At 39.2% G+C, this 21,515-nt stretch overlaps 1 protein-coding gene across 4 annotated transcripts in view; it reads right to left on the reverse strand.

Moving 5' to 3' along the window:
• PCNX1 (pecanex 1) overlaps positions 1 to 20,443 on the reverse strand; it is a 109,270-nt gene extending 88,827 nt beyond the window's left edge. For all 4 annotated transcript variants that reach the window (XM_081934971.1, XM_081934970.1, XM_081934969.1 and 1 more), the window contains exons 1-4: positions 20,160 to 20,443; positions 8,536 to 8,744; positions 4,666 to 4,771; positions 3,991 to 4,036 (exon numbers count right to left, since the gene is read on the reverse strand). In XM_081934971.1, coding sequence (XP_081791097.1) covers positions 3,991 to 4,036; positions 4,666 to 4,771; positions 8,536 to 8,744; positions 20,160 to 20,312 — 514 coding nt within the window. In that variant the 5' untranslated portion in view covers positions 20,313 to 20,443. The remainder of the gene's footprint in view (positions 1 to 3,990; positions 4,037 to 4,665; positions 4,772 to 8,535; positions 8,745 to 20,159) is intronic.
• Positions 20,444 to 21,515: the final 1,072 nt, after the last annotated feature.

Here is a 21,515-nt window from a genome sequence, read left to right on the forward strand (position 1 = left end):
TCTCCTGGACTCAGTGCTGTATTCAGCACCTATTTTAACATCTTTGTAAAGTAATTTTAATATCTCTAGCACCCTCAATTCGATCTGAGGCCCTGCTGAACCATGGTTTACTTTTACTCTAGGGTAGACCTGATTTTATTGCGGGAGTCCCCCCTTTCGCAAATATGGCCCTCTGCCCTTTCAAGGGCCCACCTTGATGACGGATGTATTAATCCAGAGAGGTGGAAGAAGAGGAGGCTCCGGGGGTTTTTGTGTAAATGTTTTTTAAATGTTTTAAAGGGATCCAGGGTGGGGGGTGGGTCTAGCCAGACCAGGAATAGGAGTAGAGCCAGGCGAACAGGTGGGGCTGAGGAGGAAGGGAGCGGAGCGGGGGAGGGGAGTCAGTATAACGTTCCTTTAGAGGGTTCCTATATTCCAACGGTCGCAGGAAGGGGTGGATGCGAGGACAGAAGAAGATCCTGCAGTCGGTTGGGAGACCGGGGGCGTTGGTTACGCCCGGTCGTTTGTACCAACCCCCGCATCCTAGGTGGTCAGGGTTTACAGAGCCGAGGCATGAGACTGATGTTATGTAACGCAAGGTCCGTTGTTAATAAGGCCCCCCTCATCCATGACCTGGTTTCTGAGGGGGAGCCGGACCTTGCAGGGATCACGGAAACCTGGTTGGGCCACGAGGGGGGTGTGCCCCTCGTGGAAATGTGCCCACCAGGATACCGTGTATTCCATCAGCCTCGTGCCCGGGGTAGGGGTGGTGGGGTAGCGGTCATTATACGGGAAGTCCTGGCACCGAGAGAATTCATCGTACCTCAGATATCCGGATGTGAGACTCTAGGTGTGAGATGGGGCCCAGGGAGTCAGGTGGGCCTGCTGATTGCATACTTGGCTCCTCGCTATGCTTCAGCGGCCCTGCCAGAGCTCCTCGAGGTGATTGCGGAGGTGGCAGTTGAGACCCCTAGACTATTAGTCATGGGGGACTTCAACTTGCCATCGACGGGTGAATCATCCGAGGTTGCTCAGGAGTTCATGGCTTCCATGACAGCCTTGGACCTGACCCAAATAATTCAGGGCCCCACACAGGAGGGAGGACACATGCTGGACCTTGTTTTTATCTCTGGTCGATGGAAGAGTGATCTGGGAATAGGGGATCAGGTGATCACTCCCCTGTCATGGTCAGATCACTCGCTTCTCCGGCTGGACTTCCCTGACACCACCCCCCATCGCGGGGAGGCGGAACCAGAGGATCTTAGATGGTTCCGCCCCAGGCGACTGATGGAACCAGATAGGTTCCAGACGGAGCTTGGGCCACCTCCTGTTGCCCTGACCCGCTCCCGGACGGAGGACCTGGTGGCTGCATGGAACAGTGCGGCGGCCGGGGCCTTGGACCGGGTAGCGCCCTTGCGGCCTCTCCGGTGGCAGCGAACCACCCTGGCCCCTTGGTTTTCCGAGGAGCTGAGGGTGATGAAGCGCCACAAGAGACGCCTAGAGAGCAGATGGAGATCCTCTCGTGCCGAATCTGACCGAACACAGGTAAGAGCCCATTTACGGACCTACCTTGTGGCACTAAGGGTGGCTAAACGTCGATATTATGCCACCCTTATTGAGTCTGCAGAAAACCGCCCTGCCGCCCTGTTCCGGGTGACCCGCTCCTTCCTTTCACAGAGGTCGCGGGAAGCCCCTTTACAGGGGAGGGCAGAGGAATTTGGGGAATATCTGCAGGACAAAATCGCTCAGATCCGGAGCGAATGGGTCCCCTTCAGTGATCGTGAGGAGACACCGGAGGCGAGTCTTGAGGTACCTATCTGGGAGGAGTTTGACTCTGTTGCCGCCGAGGATATGGACAGGCTACGTGGGCGACTGCGGGCCACCACATGTTTATTGGACCCGTGCCCCTCCTGGCTTGTACTGGCAACCTGGGAGGTTACACGTGACTGGCTCCTGGGTCTGGTGAACGCCTCGCTGGAGGAGGGGCCTTCTCTGTGATGGGCCCAACCCTCTGGAACGATCTCCCCCCCGATATTAGAACCACCTCTGATCTCCGCTCCTTCCGCAAGAAACTCAAGACCCACCTGTTTCGAGTAGCTGGTCTGGCCTAATTATAATTATAATCGTAACTGTATTTAACATCTATTACAAACCTTCCTGGATGGCTTTTTAAATTTTATATTGGGGTTTTAAACGGGTTTTAAAATTGTTTTTTAAGTATTTAAATTGGTTTTGGGATTTTATATACAGACAGTGTGTGTGTGTTGTTTCTGCTCTATGTCTTATGTTATTTTCTGTTGTTTTGATTATGAATGGTCTGTACACCGCCCCGAGTCCCTACGGGGAGAGGGGGCGGTCTATAAATTAAATAAACTAAACTAAACTAACTAAACTATTCGAGAAGATGCAAAATTTACAACAGGGAGGCCAGTTGCAGTCTGTGAGACCTCATCATATGCAGGCCTTACCTTACTATTTCCAGTGAACAGCCCCAGATAATCCCTATAAGAGGATAGCACGAAAACGACTCTCATATATGATATGGTGAGGATATATATTGCTAATGAAATCCCAAATGGTCAGTGCATCCTTAAAACCAAAACAAGTCTCACCCTTCATATAAGGATGAAAGAGCACTGAGTAACATCTCTAAATTCCCTGTTTGCAATGATGCTAATGACCTATAATTCTTGAATCCATTCTTCCATACAGAATCACACATACCGAGGACACCGGAGCAATCAGCAGGGACTAAGGACATGTTTTAATGTAATTTTTTATATCAACAAAAGTTCATTCAGCATTATATCCCCAAGAAGATTTGGCTCACTTATACATTATTTAAAGGGAACTAAGTTGAAGGTCCTGACCCCATGTGAAGTGATGAAGATGGGAAATCACCAAATGTCTTCTTGGTAGCCCCAAGTCCTGAAATCCTCTATACTTTCTCCTAAGTTAGGAAATGTCCCTAACTACCTGTTTTTCAGAAAATGTTAAGACTTTATTATTTTCTAGAGCAGTTGAATGCAAATGATGCACGTTAGTTCATTTTGCTGCATTAGCTGTGTTTTATTTATATATTACTGTAAACCACCACTTTAGGCTCAACTAAGTGAAATATAAAACTTTATAATATCTTTGCATAAAGAAATAAATCATTACATTTTCAAATGAAACACAAAAGTAACTTTAACCAAAGATTGGAACAGATTTAGTGCATCAAATAAAATTGCAAGGAGGGAACACCTGTATGGCCGGACCTGACTTATTCCAACTTTATGAACGTGGAAGTTGTGCTCTGAAGAAGCACTACAGAGATTGGGTTGGTAGTTCATTTAACTATATTAGGAAACAATAATTATTATAGAGCTTAAGATGAAATAATACCAACTTTGAGAGTGGAGGTTTGTTCTCCAAGTTTGTGAGTTGGTTTCCAAATGTTTCATTACCAGACTAGACAACGACTTCCACATAATTTAGGGATTCCTAAATTCCGCTGAAGATGTTATCTAGCCTGGTAACAAAACGTTCAGAAACCAACCCACAAACTCAGAGAATGAACCTACACTCTCAACCTACATACCAGCTACAAATATTCGCCACTATTACAATATCATCTTTAATTACTGGCTGTATTGCCAAAGGCATGAATATGGTCTATAAATATCATTGCATGTAAGATAACTAGAGCTGTGAAAGTTCCAACCAGTTTCTACTTGGAAATACTTTGGAAGACATTCCAGAATAATAGGTTTCAATTGTGGAAGAAGCATGCTACTGCAACAGGAAAGCAAATGGGTAGAATTCCTGGGATATCAATTTTAGGGTTAAAAAAATTAAAATTTAAAGTAAAGATATTCTGTATTTTTTTGTCAGGACTCAAGGATCAATAAGAATTTTTCTGCATCTTATATTGTGTTTTATTTTTCACCTATCAACAATGTAATGGAAAATCCTTTTAATACTAATGCATCTGCTGAGGTTATCCAAAGATGAAAGTCAGAACGTTACCTTTAATGGTAGCTGCAGTTCCATGACGAGATAAACCTGATCCAATCTAAAAGGAAAGAAATAACCAAATAAGTTGCACCAATAATTTACCTTCTTAGGCAAAATTGGGATAACTGGAGTAAATACCTAAAATCCCCTTTATTAATAGAATAATAGGAATAGTACTTTTATCTTTTTAAAAAAATAATCTTTTTAAAAATATTATTTTGTAAACACAAAATTTTAAGCTATTGTCTACTGCAAATTAATCGTATAATTGCTTTTCTCCCCTAAATCATTGTGCTATTTTTGCTCCTCTCCGAAAATATATTTTGGAATTTTAAATAATGTGTAATAGCACTCATAACAATAATGCATAAATAACTGAAATTAGTAATACCTACAGACATCCAAATATATGAACATACAATAATTCACAGAATCCAATCATCCCAATGTTAAACAACTGCAGAGAATAGCAACAAAAATAACTGTTGCATTGCCAGTTACTTTGAAAGAATTTAACAAATGTACGATATTAAAATCCCGGAAGTTAACAAAAAGCAAAGGAAGTAACAGATCCTCAATAAACTAAAACAAATGATAAAATAAAAATAACCATGACCGTTAAAGGGTACTGTTATTTGGCTCAGCTGAATTTAACTAAAAAAAGACGTGCCCCCAAACAGTTCTTACCTGGTTATTTAGATCTAGGCCAGCAAAAGAATTTCGGGAACTGCATCCTACTGGAGGTGTGGCTTCTCTAATAAACTCTGACATCTCAATCCCTCCGCCTGGATCACTAAAAGGTAAGAAATTTTAATATTTAAAGTATTATTTTGGTTATCTATGTCAAGTTATACCAAAGGATATATTTGAAGTTTCTTCAATTTCCAGTATTGTTAATGCTCAGTACATCTACTGAAACTACACAAAATTCAATGTTGTAATCCAAAATCTTTAGTTAGCAAAATATCAAGTTGTTCAATCTCTTCTATATCTAAGTAAGAATAAGCTTCTTTATATTATCATGTTTTATACCCAACTTATTCTTCATAAAAATGCCCCCAAGTTGAAAGAATGCAAAAAGTAATTATTCTCACAAAAATGCAAAAGATCTCTGAATTAACAAGATTCTAAATAGGTATGCTAAAGAAAAGGTGTATACTGAAACACTGTACAATGGAGATACCTTATAAGATATTCCCTACTTACAAGAACCTCTAGTAATAGAAGATGAAGTAAGATAAAACACTCCAGTCATTACTAAGATGGAAGGCTACAGGAACTGGTGAAATAACCCACAGAAATATGGAAATCAACAGAAAGAGAATCAGTAAAAGTTGTAACCAGACTGGAGAATAATACAATGGCTGATAGGAGAAGAGCCTTTCCTGCTGTGGCTCCCTCACTCTGGAACATTGTGCTGTTTGAGGTGAGATCCACCATCACCCTCTTGGCTTTCTAAAAAAGGCCTGAAAATCTGGCTCTGCCGATTGAATTGGGGTCCCAATAGGAGTGTCCTATTCTGGAGATAGTTAATAGACTAAGAAGAAGATCCAAGCTCCACCCTATTTTGTTGTTTTTAACTTTCAATGTTCAGTGGTGTGTGTGTGTGCGCGCGCGCGCTGTATTTATGAAGCCACCCAGAGTTGCTCAGCAGTGAGAAGAGCAGCATATAAACATAATAAATTTAAAAAAAATACAAAAGTAGAGTTAACAGAGTATGCAAACTATCATCCAATAAAGGGGGGGGGGGTGTAACTAGGGCATGAGTGGCTATGGATAGGAAAGGGCATAACTGGTGCACAACCTGCAGGTGTGCAGTGGTCCTCCCGGCCATGACTACCACATGCTCTTCAAGCAGGAATCATGAATCCAGGAGAATCGCCAGATTACACACTGGGTCTGTTTGGGGCAGTGCCATCCCATCCAAGACCAAAAGTAGCAATTTCTCATGGAACTCCAAATCCAGAGCCATTTGGTCTTGTCAGGATTCAGTTTCAGCCCATTGCTTCCCATCCAGTTCCTAATAGCTTCCAAGCACTGCAGGTATCATCAACATATTGATGATACACCAGTCCACGGTGACGGATGATCTCACCCAGCATCTTCAAGGTATTGGTTATGACCTTTAAAGCCTTTAAAATTTTGTCTTTATTTTTGCAATCACATCATCCTGCTGACTCATTATCAGTAGCATTCAACTATTACTTCAAAGTTTTTTCCTCAAGTACTGTAATGCACTATAGCCCAAGCCAGACAACCTCTGTGCTATATTGCTGCGTTTGATTTTTGCTTTTCAGATGTACAACTTTGCTGTTTTCTGTATTCAGTTTTATTCCATTACTTTCAGTACGTTTCTCTAACCAATCAAGATTGTTGTTGATTATTAGCTATCCCACACATTTTTTATCATCTGCACTGATGAATACATAAGAAGAGAAGACTGAACCATATGGCTCCCTGTTTGATACTTTTCTCCTGTTGATGATGAATCCTTGAAGATAGGATTTTTTGAGCCAGCTATGTACCCACTTAACTGTCATGCCTTAGAATCCTGATCAAAATCTCATGGGTACTTTAAAGCAGCCTCTGAGTAGGCATTAATGTTCCTAGGGCTACTATCTCCTTCTGTATCCTCAGCGAGAAATCAGTTGCTAGGATTGAGAGGAATAAAAAAGTTAAAAGTTTCCCGCACATTCACTACAGGCACTTTTTGTGGCAAAAGTCCATATGTACCTGCTGATTCATGCTGAAAAATGAAGGGACATGTTTGAAAATCTTGGATTTTCAAGTGCTACTCTTTAGACTCTGCCCTATATAATAGATTCAGAGTGAATATATTCTTATGAAGCCCACAAATATAAGCATAATGCAACCTATAACAACACATAACGATTTTAGCTCAATAATCAAGAACAATTTCGTGTATTATTTTCTACTACTTTCAACAATTGGAATACAGAATCTATAACAGAATAGATACTGCACAAAAACTCTGAAGAATACAAGCCAGCATGCTAAATTTAAAGGCTAACCCAATCTTCTATAACTCAGTAGTTTATAAAATACACAATAAAGACAAAAACTTCACTAGATGTACAAGAAAAATCAGTGATTATTTGGGGGGGACATCATCACCCACTTGAAACCAGGACCTAGGGACAGAGCCACTTTTTAATAGCTTATTGAAATGCAAGAAGAGCAGTACAAATATTTTACAGTTCTTTTGTTCTGTTCTATGTTCAGTTTGTACAAACTGGAATTTATTTATTCATTTTAATTTATAGCCACACTCTTGCCAAAGTGAATCTAGGTAGCAAACAAAATATAAAATTCATTAATATAAATAAACCAACTAAATAAATAAATAAGAAACAGCGGCCAAGAATAAAACATTGGAATAAAAATAAGGAACCAAGTCTCACAAACTACCAATCCCCACACATAAGCCAACAAATTTTAAATGTTTTCTGGAATGCCAGCAGGGTAAGGGTTCAAGCTAATTTCAGGTGGTAATGAAAAGGCACTACAATTGTAAAGGTACATGGCATCCAAAATATGTCTCTGCAAGCAGATGTAATAGAACAGGTAGAAACAATCATTGAGAGGTAGGTCTTCAAATATCCTGGCCTCGTGCCATAAAGAGATTTTTAGGTTAACAACCAGCACTTTTGTTTATCAAAAGCTAATACAGGTTGCAGAACAATGATGTAACGTGTGCAAAATGAGGAATGCTCATAATTGCTTGTGTTGCCACATTCTTCAACAATTGTTGTTTAGTGATGCTCTTCATGGGCAGCCTTATGTAGAATACATTGCATAAGTCCTTATGTGCGCTGACCAAGCATGAGCAATCATGCTTTGTGCTCTGGAGGCTAACTAAAAGCAAGGAGCAACTGCTATAAGCACTGAATAATGAAAAGAGACACAGTATGTAAATAAGGATGTCAGTTTCTCCTTCACCCAACTTGTCTATCTTCTTGAATCATGGGAATAAGAAAAGTTGTTGTTGTGGCTATAATGTCCTACAGGCAGGAAATTAAAGTGAGGACGAAACTTTTAGTACAAATTTGTTTCAGGGGAAATTCTGAATCTCTGTTTAGGCTGAACCTGGACCAATCTGCTTATCTTTTATACAGAATGGCTTCCAAATAAAGCCAGTAGATAGATAATCTGCAGCTATGAGTACAGTGGCAGGTAGGCCATAATCTGAAAAAAACAAGTCTTGTAGCCTACAAGAAGGAATGAATCGTTACTTAGGTCCACTGGTTAAGGCATCAGAGTAGAAACCAGGAGATTGTGAGTCCCGCCTTAGGCATGAAAGCCAGCTAGGTGACTTTGGGCCAGTCACTCTTTCTTAACCCAACTCCTTCACTAGGTGGTGGTTGTGAGGAAAATAGGAGGAGGAAGGGATATTAGTTATGTTTACTGTCTTGAGTTATTTATAAAAATAATAAAAGGCAGGATTAAAAAATAAAACTTTAAAAAATCATTTCAGAATATAAATAATTACAGGAATATAAATAGTGACCAAAAATGGTCACCTTGAAGATTTCTTACCTGGGTCCATTACTGTCCCTTCTCTTGGTAGAAGAGTTATTCTGTTCTGCTTTTGCACTCCTGTCCATATGCTCACTGGCATTTCTCTCCACAATCTCACCTTCATCAAGAGCTCTGTGAAGACGGTAGTTTATCATCTTCAGGACAATGAAGAGAGCAGCTATCACTGGGCAGTAAATTGCTACTATCACCATGGAAGAAGGAAGAGCCTTTTGAAAAATAAAAGGAATTGGATAGGAGGAGGAAATTAGGGAAATTATTTACAAACATTTAGTTATATACACTTTGAATCAGATTATTCACAACTTGTCATGTACAACTATTTAGGCAGTAATTAAAATATAGTTAACAATACAAATATATGTTATACATGAAAGAAGCATAGGTTTTCAACCTATGTCTAAGTTTTGAGTTTATGTTTTCTCCAGAGAAGAGTATTAATTGATAAAGACTCTTTTTAAAAATGATAGTGAGATGTAAAATGAAAGGAAAAAGGACTGTACTAATATGTGGCTCCAGTTACCCTTATGCAGGCTGGACAAATGCAGCCATCAAATCACAGAGAAAATGTAGTGATAACCAAACAGATGAAATGTACTGATCATCTAAGAGTTGTACATGCTGGTTATGGAACTGATCAGAAATGAGGTGACCCTGGATCCTAATCCTAAATCAACATAATCTTTGTTATTACTGAATAGAAACAGAGCACTATGCCATCAAAGCTTATTTAAATAGAGTACTATTAAGAAATATCTACATATTCATGCCTAACCTCAAACAGGACATTCTCAAAAATAGGAGAGTGATTTAAAACATAATTGAAAGGGAAAATCGAGAAAGTGAAAGCTTTGCAACATGCTTTAAGATACTGAAAACCACAATTCAGCTACAGTATATGCAGCAAGGAAGTAAAGGGACCGCAAATTCCAAATCACTAGCTGGCTGTTAAGAAATAACAATGCAGTTTTTGGTAGATTTCTCCCAACCAATGTTCAACACATCTGAGGGGCATAACATCCACCAAATCCATATGCAACGTATACATGCTCTATCCAGTCTGCACCAATTTTGCCTGGTGAGATCCAGAAGAGCCTTTTCTGGCACAGCCCCTGCCTTTTGGAAGGAGGTGAGCTCTGCCACCTCTCTTTTAGCCTCAAACTAAGAAAGACTTGAAACCTGGCTATGCCGGTTTGCTTGGAGTCTTGAAGTAGAAGCTGCTGGCTGGAGATGGTTGGTGCAGTAATAGAGAAGGCACCACCACCTCTCCACTCCAAACCCAGGGGTTTTTTTTGAGGGGGGGGGTGAACTTTTTATATATGTATCTGTTTTTGTATTTATTTGTATTTGCAAATTTTGTCACATTGTAAGCAGCTCAGAGTAGCTTAAAACTGTGAGATGAGTGGCAAATAAATTTAATAAATAATAATTGCTACGGTATAACTAAGTATGCACCAAATATCCTGCCCAAAAGTCTGTATCTTTATTCTCTGGACCCCCACCCATTCCTGAGTAAAAAAAGTGCATTTTACCTACAGTTATTAGCATGTGAATGAATATGTTATATGTGTGCATAAGCAAATGTCATGAGTACCTGAGACAAGGGTTCCATGTGGTCAATTAGAGTAGAGTATCTATCTGACTTAAAGGCAAATAGAGGATAGAGACCTTTATGCACAATATAAGTACAGTTTATGAAATACTTATGAACACTCTAGCTGGAGAAATCTTGAGCACAATTTTGGCCTTCTACGTTTCTTTGACCAACAGAATGGTACAGTATTTAATTTTCATCCTATCAGCCAATCACAGGATATAGACAAGTTTGTTTTGATAATGGCTGTTAAGAGCCCTGACTGGCTCTAATGTACATTATTAAGAGTAGAAATTGTGGTAAATTAAATCACAGAGTACTTTAAGCTCTAACTTAAAAATAGTACCTACTTGGCAAGGAAGTTAAATTAGATATGGGCATTAGGCATTAAATATTAGTGAACTGCTGAATTATCTGCATTTACACTCTTCATCTAGTACCAATTAATAATGAAAAGTTTATTTAAAAGATATTTTGAAAAATGATTCTATTTTAAAAGTATATGTTTAATATTGGATATAATCTCCATCACTGTTCTACTCAAACAGCAATTACTGTTCTGTATTTGTTAGCTTTTTCTTCACCATTCTTGACCTCTAATGTTTTTTCTTTATTTTTAAATACCAGAATTATCACATAGCAATTTAGATAAAATGTTTTCAGTTGCAAACTTAATATTCTGCAGTATTTTCTAATGGGTAAGTAAATGGGCAAGTGAAAAAAACAGAACATTACTATCTGCTTTAAAAATTAATTTAAAAAACCCTTATTGATGCTTCTATTTATATTTCTTCTGCACATATTGTGGGAATCAGAACTCTGAAGGACAAGAGTAATTCTGACAATTCTATTAAGTACTCCTTATCATACTGAGTTGTTTATAGAATTGAACAGTCCATACCGTTTAATAGATTTACAGTGAGGACCATATTTTTATTTTACAAAGGACAGCTTGGAGTAAAATTCAGTATTTTTTATATTTGCAATTAATCCTTTAACTTCTTTGTCATATTAATCATTCAATGTATTCTAGAATTCACTGTGTCATAACACTTTTTTGGGAACAGTGACACCTTATAATTTCTTTTTGAAGAAATTGTGCCTTGTCAAACTGGCTCAAGCTTACCCTGAAGCACCATGGTAATGAAAAAACACTCAATTCCCCAGAGATCTACTTTCTTAATGCTGCAACTCCTTCAGTTATATTAATGAACACATCTTAGAATGTTCATAAACATAACTGATTGTGCAGAAACCATGCTGAACATTCTCCCAGCAGAATTTATTTTTTAAAATAATAGCAACAATAATTTAAGTACCCTAAAATCAGAAATACCTATTTAAGCCACTTCAGGGCTACAACCTTCAGTTGTATACTTTATGACAAGTCCTTAAAGAACGCTTGTGGACTATGCACTGGGTTAGAAGAGCCATTAACTTGACTAAAAGAATAGGTAAGTCTTCATGTATCCTCTAGTGAGAAATTTGTTATGATTTGTTAGCAAGCAATGATTAAGAACACTGTAAAATTCAATGTATATACAAGAAAAAATGCCTCATAATTTAATCACAGAGGCTAAAGGGAGAAACTTTTGACAAACTTTACGAATAGGAAAGAGAGGCAACAAAATATTCAATCAAACTAATGGTAGCCTGCTGTTGATATTTTTGGAGGGAATAGTCTTCGGAAAAAAGAAGTCCATTTACAACAAATACCCTTTCTTGATAAACATCCACAAGTCTTTAGAAAGTGCCAAAGAAGGCACTTTGAAATGAGGAAAAACATAGAAGAACAAATGTAAAAGATTGATAAGGCAGAAGAAAAAAATTGAGGGCCAAATAATATGAAATTGTCCAAGCATGAAATCAGTGCTTAAAGTAAGATTATTACAAGATTTGTTAAATCCTTACCCAAAGAAAACTTAAGAAAGGAGAACTTCAGTTTCAAAATGTCAGAGAAAATTAGATAAAAATATGCACCCATAACCCAATGTTTGGCACAGTTCCACCTATGTCGAACAGTAATGCCAAAAGAAAATTCTGAGAGGTAGTTAACTAATTACAAGTTCATCAATCAATAGTCAGACAGTATATTCCAATTCAAAAATAACATTGACTTTGTATTTTGACAAGAATAGCTTAAAATATCCTATCTTCAATAATACTGAAAGCCTTTTTTAAAGTAGTGCTCCAAGAAACTGATTTGCAGATTTTCAGAATAATTCTATTCCAAGAAACCAGGTACAATGTCATCACAGCTTGAATTATTAACAAAAATAAAATAATTTTATGGAGAATCAACCAGCATTAATTCTAAAGAGGGATATATTGGGGTAATCACTATTTTTACCTCGGGGGATTTCTGGACAATGCATAAAGTGACTAAAGCCACCCAAAATCAAAACAAAACTACGTATATCAACCAGATTTAATTTTAAATCTCTTCAAAAAAAATTTAATGCTCATGCAGTAGAAAAGAAGTCAAAATTTGTACCAATGTTGTAGGGGGACATAACATATTTAAGACACTGGCATTGACAATGCTAGCTGTTTTGACATGTTAAATTATTTTTCCCACTTAATGAACAGAGAATTCTTCCATTCTAAGCCAAACAGAACTAATCGGGCTACTTCTAGCCAGGAAAATAGCTGATAAACTATATGAAAAGAGCAGATGATATTCTAGGTTACTAATGTCAATTAATCCTCAAGAGAATCCATCAACTTAAAATGTCTAAATTGTGAAAATTTTCCTAAATTTAAGTAGACCAATTCCTTCATCAAGAAAAAGAAACAAGAGCACACTAATTAGGAAAATAAAAATCCAAAGTAGCCAATCAAAAAACATTTTTTTAAAAATCTAGATCGTAACATTTTTAAAAAGTTCAATGAGTACAGGAAAGACATATATTAGCAATAAAGAAATGTTATGCAAAAACATTCTGGCATGGACCACATATCTGATAGTTTAAAATGGATAAAAAAGTTAATTTATGGTCATATATGCTCTATAAAGTTTTAAAGGTCAAAATCAGCACTTTAAATTATACTCCAAAATAAATGGCCATTTTAAAATCTGTAAGATAAATTAGTTCCTGTTATTAACCTAAGTGTCTTATTGGGTAAAGAGATTTCCAAGGAGTCTTCAAATATAGCCTCATATATAATAATATACTGCATCAATCTGCAGCAAGATTATCTCTATCCAGAAAGAATATGCAGATGCTATAACACCCACAGTTGGTGGAAAGCAATTCATGCCAAACATACCATTTGGACTTTAACGAGAGAACTGCACATCACAGCAGTTCCAAAATGTATAACCATAACTAACCCTAGCTTTATCTAATGAAATCAAAGTGTAAAGTCCAAAAAAGTCAAGAGAAAATTCTAATTGGCTTATGAAAATTCACTACTGTTCACAACGCAATTGGCAACCATTTTCAATCATCATAACAGAATTTCAGTCAGCCACTCACAGTTGTCTTTATAAACAGAAGCTCTCTGCTCCTGAGCAAAATTTCCCTAAAAATTACACATCTGAATATTAATTTTCTATGTCCTCCCATCTCAACAGGATGACTCATACAATAGTTATACCATTACTATTGTGATATGCCTATGGGTACTCAGAAGCAGCTGACTAAGCACTTGTTGCAAAGAAAATATTGATTTAGACTGACCTGACCCAGCAATGGCTATTTTTTATTGTATGTCAACCTACATTACATGTCAAGCTACAAAATAAGTTACATTGATAGATGTTTCTCTTTGTTAACTTTCTTAACATTTTATTTTTTCCAAGATTTAGATTGAATTCCTCTCATTCCTTGCCAACTCCCTGCCTGCCTGCATCAGAATGTAAAGCATACTCAGTTTTCCCTATCCATATGTGATACAGTACACAGTTACCGTGTTTCCCTGAAAATAAGACAGGGTCTTATTTTCTTTTGACCCCCCCCCCCAAATAAGCATTTGGCCTTATTTTTGAGGAGGTCTTATTATTTTTGAGGTGCAGGAGGCGGCGAGCATGGTTACCTCATGGCTGCTGCTGTGTTGCAATATTTTGGGGGAGGGCTTATTTTCAGGGGAGGGCATATTTTAGCGCATGCGCTCAAAAGCCTGAATGGGCTTATTATCTGGGGAGGTCGTATTTTCAGGGAAACAGGGTATATCAAGTCAAGAACTTACCTGAAACTGAAATTGGGCAATAAGGGCGGCCTTTTCTGAATAAAATTTATGTTCCATCCAAAAGACAGTTGAAGCTAGAATTCACATTTTGAGTAAAAAGATCTAAGCTGCCATTTTATGCACAAAATTCACAGCAAAACTTCCATTATTACAACAGGAGTATATGAAAAAATTTATCCAACTCCAAACACAATTCTAATGTGGCAATTCATTTTCTTCTTTGTTCTGAGTTTCTAATGTCTTCACATACATGAGCAAAATTGTACCTTTTCAAAGCTAAAATTTTTTTCAATGTATTATATTTGGAAGTGGCAGACAAGCAAAACTGTTGATGCAATAGTGAAAGAAAATTACATCCAAAAAGTCCGGATATAATTTTTTTAGATATTTCTATTAATTCTGCTAATTTGGTTAGCTTCTTCTTTGATGCTCACTTATTTTGTGCTATATGAACAGCCAAAAACAGCAAAAAGGGAGGAATGAGCACAGAATGTCAAAGCATACACCTGGCATCTAAGATAGCCAAACCAGAAATTAATTTAATATTTCTATTACTATACATCTGCATATAGGACTTTTTGATTCAGAATGAACATTGGCTGTATAATACAACAGTTGGCAGTGCTAATCTCATTTCAGAGACTTCCAACATAGAAACTGCTATTCTGACACAGAAAAGATCAAGTCATACATGATCAGCATTTAAAAGGACTTTGTTACTCTAATTTAATCTCCTACTTAATACAAAATCTATAATGCTAGATGTGAGTATATAAGCAATGTGAAACCATTCCTGGAGTATATTAGCTTTCTCTCAAAAGGGGGAAGAACTACATCAGCCAAAATAAATAAGCTATATGCTCAATAGGTAGCCTTACTCATTTTGTAATTTAATTAGAAAATTATAGGATTTCTCTACAAAAAGCAAAGAAAATTTGCCCTATTTGATAGAGTGAAAGAGTTCTATAATCAAGCTTTGGCCCCAGGTTATAGGTAACCTACATTCATCAATCAAAATATATGCCATAACAGAATAACAAATTTCATACTTTGAAATTTACAGAATTTGGTACTCAACGCATTTTGACACAAAAATTTTGTTCCAGTGCTCATTGTTTTTTTGGTACCCAACACGCAAACTAGAACTTGTCAGTGTTGGCTGCTTTTCAATCACTACATTATTTCTTACGGAAAAATCTGTTTGGTACTCATCACACCTCCTGAAACCAATTAATGATGAGTACCAAGGTACCACTGTATTTAGTTCATAATGTTGAAGTTTACTCCTGTACATAGTTAAATGCCACACCTAAAATATCTCTTTTCCCAAACTCTAAATAAATATTGCTATTATGTGTAATTGTTCTACTGGTCCAAAGCCAGAAAGCTTGGAATAAATAGTACTTCAAAAGCAAATTTGGTATATAGACCTTACACACATGGCAAACATGCAATCCATAAAGACCACATTATGATTTGAGGTGTGTCTAACCAACCTATACTCACTATAGGATTAAGATCATTGGCCTTTTCTGTTAATTCAAGCCTATCCAACAATTATTTCCTTCCCTGAAGATCTATTTATAATCTTTTTGCTTTCGTATTAAGGAGCAGATATTACAAAGAAATATATGTATGACTATCTTAAGACAGAAGTCATAGTTCTGAAAAGTTATTCAATGTTATTGTCCTTTATGCTTTTCCCCTGACAGAACAGATTTCATAATTCCATATCCTTCATGTAATCCCCAGTGGTAAAATAATTCTTTGACTTGTATCTTAAATACAAGTTTTGATAAGGGAAGATAATGTAGCTCCCTACAAGTTTATTACCAATATTTCTGTACACGTGCACAGCTGAGTTTTATACAAAGTAAAAATAATGAAAAACAGCAAAATCACAAGCATAATGGTAGCCAAAACTTAGCATAATGAAAGCTCAAATACTTTCTCTCAGAACCAGGTTTCACATTACTGCAAAAATTCATCAGACAAGTAATCCATATTTATGGGAGTGAGATGTTCCATGGGAGGGAAGTCAACACTGGGAAAACTTAACTATGGTGTACTACAAATAGGATTCCCTTAAGGACAGGACCTTAGCAGAACTTTTCCTGATTTTACGGATAGATTCAGTTCGGAGCAGATAATCTTGATGATAACCAGGTCCTGCAGCATATAAGGCTTTACAGTTCGTAACTAGCAACTTGAATTTCACCTAAAACTGAGGAGCAACCAATACAGTCCTCAATTTACAAGTTTGTTTAGTGATCAGCCCTGAAAAAAGGGACTCATGACCATTTTCACATAACCATTGCAGCATCCCCATGGTCACATCATCAAAATTCAGATGCTTGGCAACTGACTCATATTTGTGATGGTTGCAGTATCCTGGGGTCGTGATCACCTTTTGTGAGCTTCTGACGAGCAATGTTAATGGTGAAGCCAGATTCACTTAACAACTGTGTTACTAACAACTGCAGAGATTCACAAGTGTGACAAGAAAAGTCGGGAAATGGGGCAAAAACAAATATCTCATTTAGCAACATAAATTTTGGATTAAATTGCGGTTATAAGTCAAGGACTACCTATAAAATTTCTACAATAGAAGTGTTTTGTGGGCAACCATAGGTGCATCCATTGCTACCCATACTAGTGCATACTGGAACCAGTTTAAGCTTCTGGATAGTCTTCATTTGAATACACTTCATTAAAGTCTATCAGAAGATAGTCTTCAAATGAAGACACTTCATTTAAATGTTCTGTGGAGTGATCAGAACACTGGTGCTTATATGTAATGCCTTTTAATCCAGAGAAAACCACAACGGAGAGACAAACTATGTTTGCACAAAGGGTTTTCTGGCCATGGTCGCTGTTCAAGCTGAACCCAAGAATACAAGAGAACCATCAGATTACAAAGCTGCTATTATGGGGAATCATGACTCCATCCTATACATGAACCATCTCTGGATTCAGAAGGTCTTCATAACCTCAGCCACTCATTATTGCTAGATTCAGTTAAGTCTGATGCCAATCACCTTTAGGTGCTGAGTCAAAAAGTTCACTGCCTCATTTCTCCAGCCTGGTATAAGGAAGAATTTGCCTGAATTAAAGAAATAGCAAAGCATAGAAAAATAGAAAAGATGCATTTTCCTTTATTTATTCAATTTATTTGGTTGCCTATTTCAAACAAGTGACTCTGCACAGCAAATAATCACAAAATCAATTAAATTACAAGTACAATACAAAAGAAAATTAAATACATACAACAGCCAAGAAAATGATAACATAACCAGGAAATGGAAATCTTAACACACTCTGGACCCTAGCCCAGCCACATAACTAGATCCTCGAGGACTTATAACAAGTCAACAAGATCAAGGCCATGCAAATTTCTTAAGTGACAATATTCCAGAGCTTAGGCATTACAGCAAAAAAGCCTCCTAGTCACTGACAGCAGATATTCCTTGCCTAACCAGACTCAGAGCACGCCCATTCTGCTGAACTAAATTGGACAGGTAAAAATAACTGGAGGAAGACGGTCCCTCATATAGTCTGGTCTCAAGCCATGAAGTGCTTAAAGGAGATAACCAGCAACTTGAATTGCACCTGGAAACATACTGGCAACCAATGTAGCTCAAGAAGCAGAGGTACATATGCCAAGTACCTGACACCATTTACGAACCATGCAACTGCATTCTGTGCCAGTTGAAGCTTCTGACTGCCCTTTTAGGGCAGCCCAATGTAAAGCACATTGCAGTAATTATGACAGGAAGTCACAAAGGATTGAGTGACAGTGACCAGAGCAACCAGGTCCAGAATGGGTACAACCGGCACAAAATCTGAAAGTGTGCAAAAACCCTCTTTTAATCCACAGGTATACAATCTAAGAGATACTCCGGACTGTGTACCTGGTCTGCGTGGGGCAATGCCACCTCATCCAGGACACAAGGTGGAAAATCCTTGACAATGGAAGGCTCAACTACACAAAGCCACCCTCCTTCCGTCGTAGAGTGGAGACTAGAGAGGGATTTCAAGAGAACAAGTGCAGAAATGCTCTTTTGCACATTGAAAACAATGTGATCACACTGGCAGCAGGAAAAAAGTCAGGCAAATGAGATTCTCTGCAGAAATCACTTGCTTCTTCCCCCTCTCCAGAGAGAGATTGGAGAGGAAGAAATTTGAAGAAACTACTGCAAGCTGGCTGTGTAATATGCCCCCTTCGTTTTATTCTTCTAGTTGCAATCTCATGCACAATTCTCTCTAGTCTTATTTGATGAACAACATAAATCTTTCACAAGTCAGCTTTTCCCTGGTATTTTATGTTTACTAGAATTTCCAAGGAATAAAGTGCAATAATGTCTGGTTGTCATGGCAACACCATACTCACAAAAAAGTTTCCCCTACATTAGACAGAACTGAATTTAGTAAGGGGAATGAGATAGCAATAGAACTTAGCATGTTCATTTCCCAATTCTGCTCCATAATTCTTCAGCTCATTATTCATTTCTGAAATCAAATTATCAAAAATATATTACTGTTTAAGCCATTGCCTGTTTATGACTACCAACATCTAGGTTTCAGTAGGTCAAGAATATCAGTGATATTACAATAAATGCATACCCAAAAAAATCTTTAAAAAGTGATACTAAGAAATATTTCGTAGCTTTCCCATAACATGACCTGGCTGGGTTTAAGTTACAGAAATTTTGTTTATACCAAGAGAAAGAATCTCATTGCCTCTCTTCATCAGTTCATTCATTAATCCACAGAATACAAAGGTATGTAGCTTAAATATTATTGTAGTAGAAATATAAACTATAATATGTAGCTTAAACATACTGTAGTAGAAATATATGCTGTAGTCTATCAAAGTTGTGCAGTCTTTCATCCAGTGTATACTTTCTGTACAAACATACAAAGACTTCAAGTTTTCATAGAAACCTTTAATTCAAACAGATCTCAAGTATGTGGACTTCTATGATCCCTCCAATCAAAACAATAACTATTAAATTAAGATTATACATCAACATAAAAAAGAGTGCTGGGAACAGAGTCTGGTGACCATTTAATTGCACCTCCAGCTGTACGATTTCTACTTTTTTTTTAAAAAAAAAAAGAGTATTTCTTATCCCACTATAGACAGGGATGCGTAGCCAATTGTGGAACATTAGCTCCAACATTTCCCTCCCTCCCCAGCTGTTGTTTCAGTACTTTAGGACTGAGTCCATCAGCCTTTAGTTATTTATCCTTGGTCCTTCACAACTACACGCTCAGCAACTGTGTATGTTGACAAGCTGCAGCCAATCCTGGATTTGGAGGAGAATCTCATCAAAACACCCCGCGTGTAAGATTGCCACCCGTTCAGCTTTACACGCAAAAGGAACATTAGTTTTCCACACAAAGCATTTCCTAGGGGTGGGGGGGTGGGGGAATCCATAGCATACGAGGAGGCCCAAAAACAAAAAGCCACGCATCCGCTTCAAACGACAGGAGAGAGGTCACACCATTGGGACCTTCTCCTATTTGTGTTTTTAAGGAGCGGAGGTCGGTTTTGGACTTTTTTCTCCCCAAGTTTATTAGCTTAGCGTTTGACCTGAACAAGGAGGCAACGGCGCTTTTTCCGGCAGCATCGCCCTCCGCCTCCCAAAAATACAGTAAAAGCAGCGGTGAGAAGACGGTGGTCTCAAGGCGGCTCTCCAGCCCAACCTGACCGGGACCACTCCTCAAGTGGCAAAGGCGACAGCCCCCAACCTGAAGGCGAGGCTGAAGCCCGAAAAAGCCCCTTCCCCTCCTTTCTCTCCCGGTGGGGATGGGTCAGGCCGGCTCCTTCACTCACCATGTATAACGTGAAAGGGAAGCCGAGCAGGAAGAGCCACAGGTAGAGGTGCAACGCGTTGACCCCGGCGCCCTGGTGCGGGTCTTGGTACCAGCCGCCGCTCAAAGCCGCCCACACACCCTGGCGCAGGATCTGCAGCACCTGAGAGCCCATGGCGGCCTGGCCCCAGGCCGGGTCCTGCCAGCCCCGAGCCCTCTTCCTTCTACCCGTCCTGCGAGCCCGGGCACAACTGCCCGCCGCCTCCACAGCCTGAGCCTCGCGACAGCCACAAGAGCCACCCCCCCGTCCTCCGTCTTCCCCTCCTCCTCCTCCTCCTCCCCCCCACCAACGCCGCCGCCATCTTACGTGCGGGCCTCGGACCGCCCCCCCGCCCGCCTATGGACCGGCAACCCTTGCGGCAGCCGACGCGACCTCACCGCCCAACCTGGATTCTCCGCCCGCTACGCGAACGGAAGATGCGGCGGCGGCGGCGGCGGCTTTTTCGGTTCGGCTGCCGAACCGCTTTGCGAGGAAGCCCCCCCCCCCCCCAAAGTGAAGTGAATCAGAGGCGCAAAGGGGGAAATAAACGCTTATTGTCGGCCCTTTGGCGAATGAAGCAGAGATTTTCTTTTCTTGGAGCTGCTTTCCAGCCACAAACGCTCTTTTCCTTGGGTTTCCGTTGATGTCCCCAAATTACGAGATATTTACTTAGGTCGCTGGAGAGGCCCTCAGCCTGGCCAGCGAGGTGGCAGAGAGTCAAGCCTTTGGCAAGGCTGTCGACAGCCAGAGCAACAGAACTCTAGTTTGCTTTGGGATTGCATCCGCTGTTGTCTTCGCTACCTAAGCGCCGTTAGCATTGCTGGAAATATGGGAAGGGGAGGTGGGGGAAAAGGCATTTAGAAGATTGCTAAAAATGCGAAAGGGAAACTACGCAAACCAACAGAGGTCCTCAAACTTAGCAACTTTAAGACTTGTGGACTTCAACTCCCAGAATTCTCCAGCCAGCACAGCTGAAGTTGAAGTCCACAAGTCTTAAAGTTGCCAAGTTTGAAGACCTCTGGCCTAGAAGCTAGAAAAAGGGGATACAAGAGCAGCTCGCTTGTCAGGCCCGGGAGCGGTGCACTTTCCTAGGGCGCCGCCCTCTACCAAGCGGCTTTGTAGTGCGAAATACAAATGGTAATTCGTTCGCAGACACTTGAGGTTTGGCGATTTGGACTGCAGTCCTGGGCATCCTTTTTCCCGGAGAATATAAGAGACTGAATGTCCCAAAGGTGCTTTTTCAAGAGACAACTGGACTTTCTGGTTTTTCTTTTTCTTCAGTTGCCTCTTGAAAAAACACCGTTGGAGACAATCGTGACCTGGATGACTGAGAAACTC

The sequence above is a fragment of the Natrix helvetica genome (genome assembly GCF_964273705.1).
Source record: "Natrix helvetica genome assembly, chromosome: 1".
Taxonomy (NCBI): domain Eukaryota; kingdom Metazoa; phylum Chordata; class Lepidosauria; order Squamata; family Natricidae; genus Natrix; species Natrix helvetica.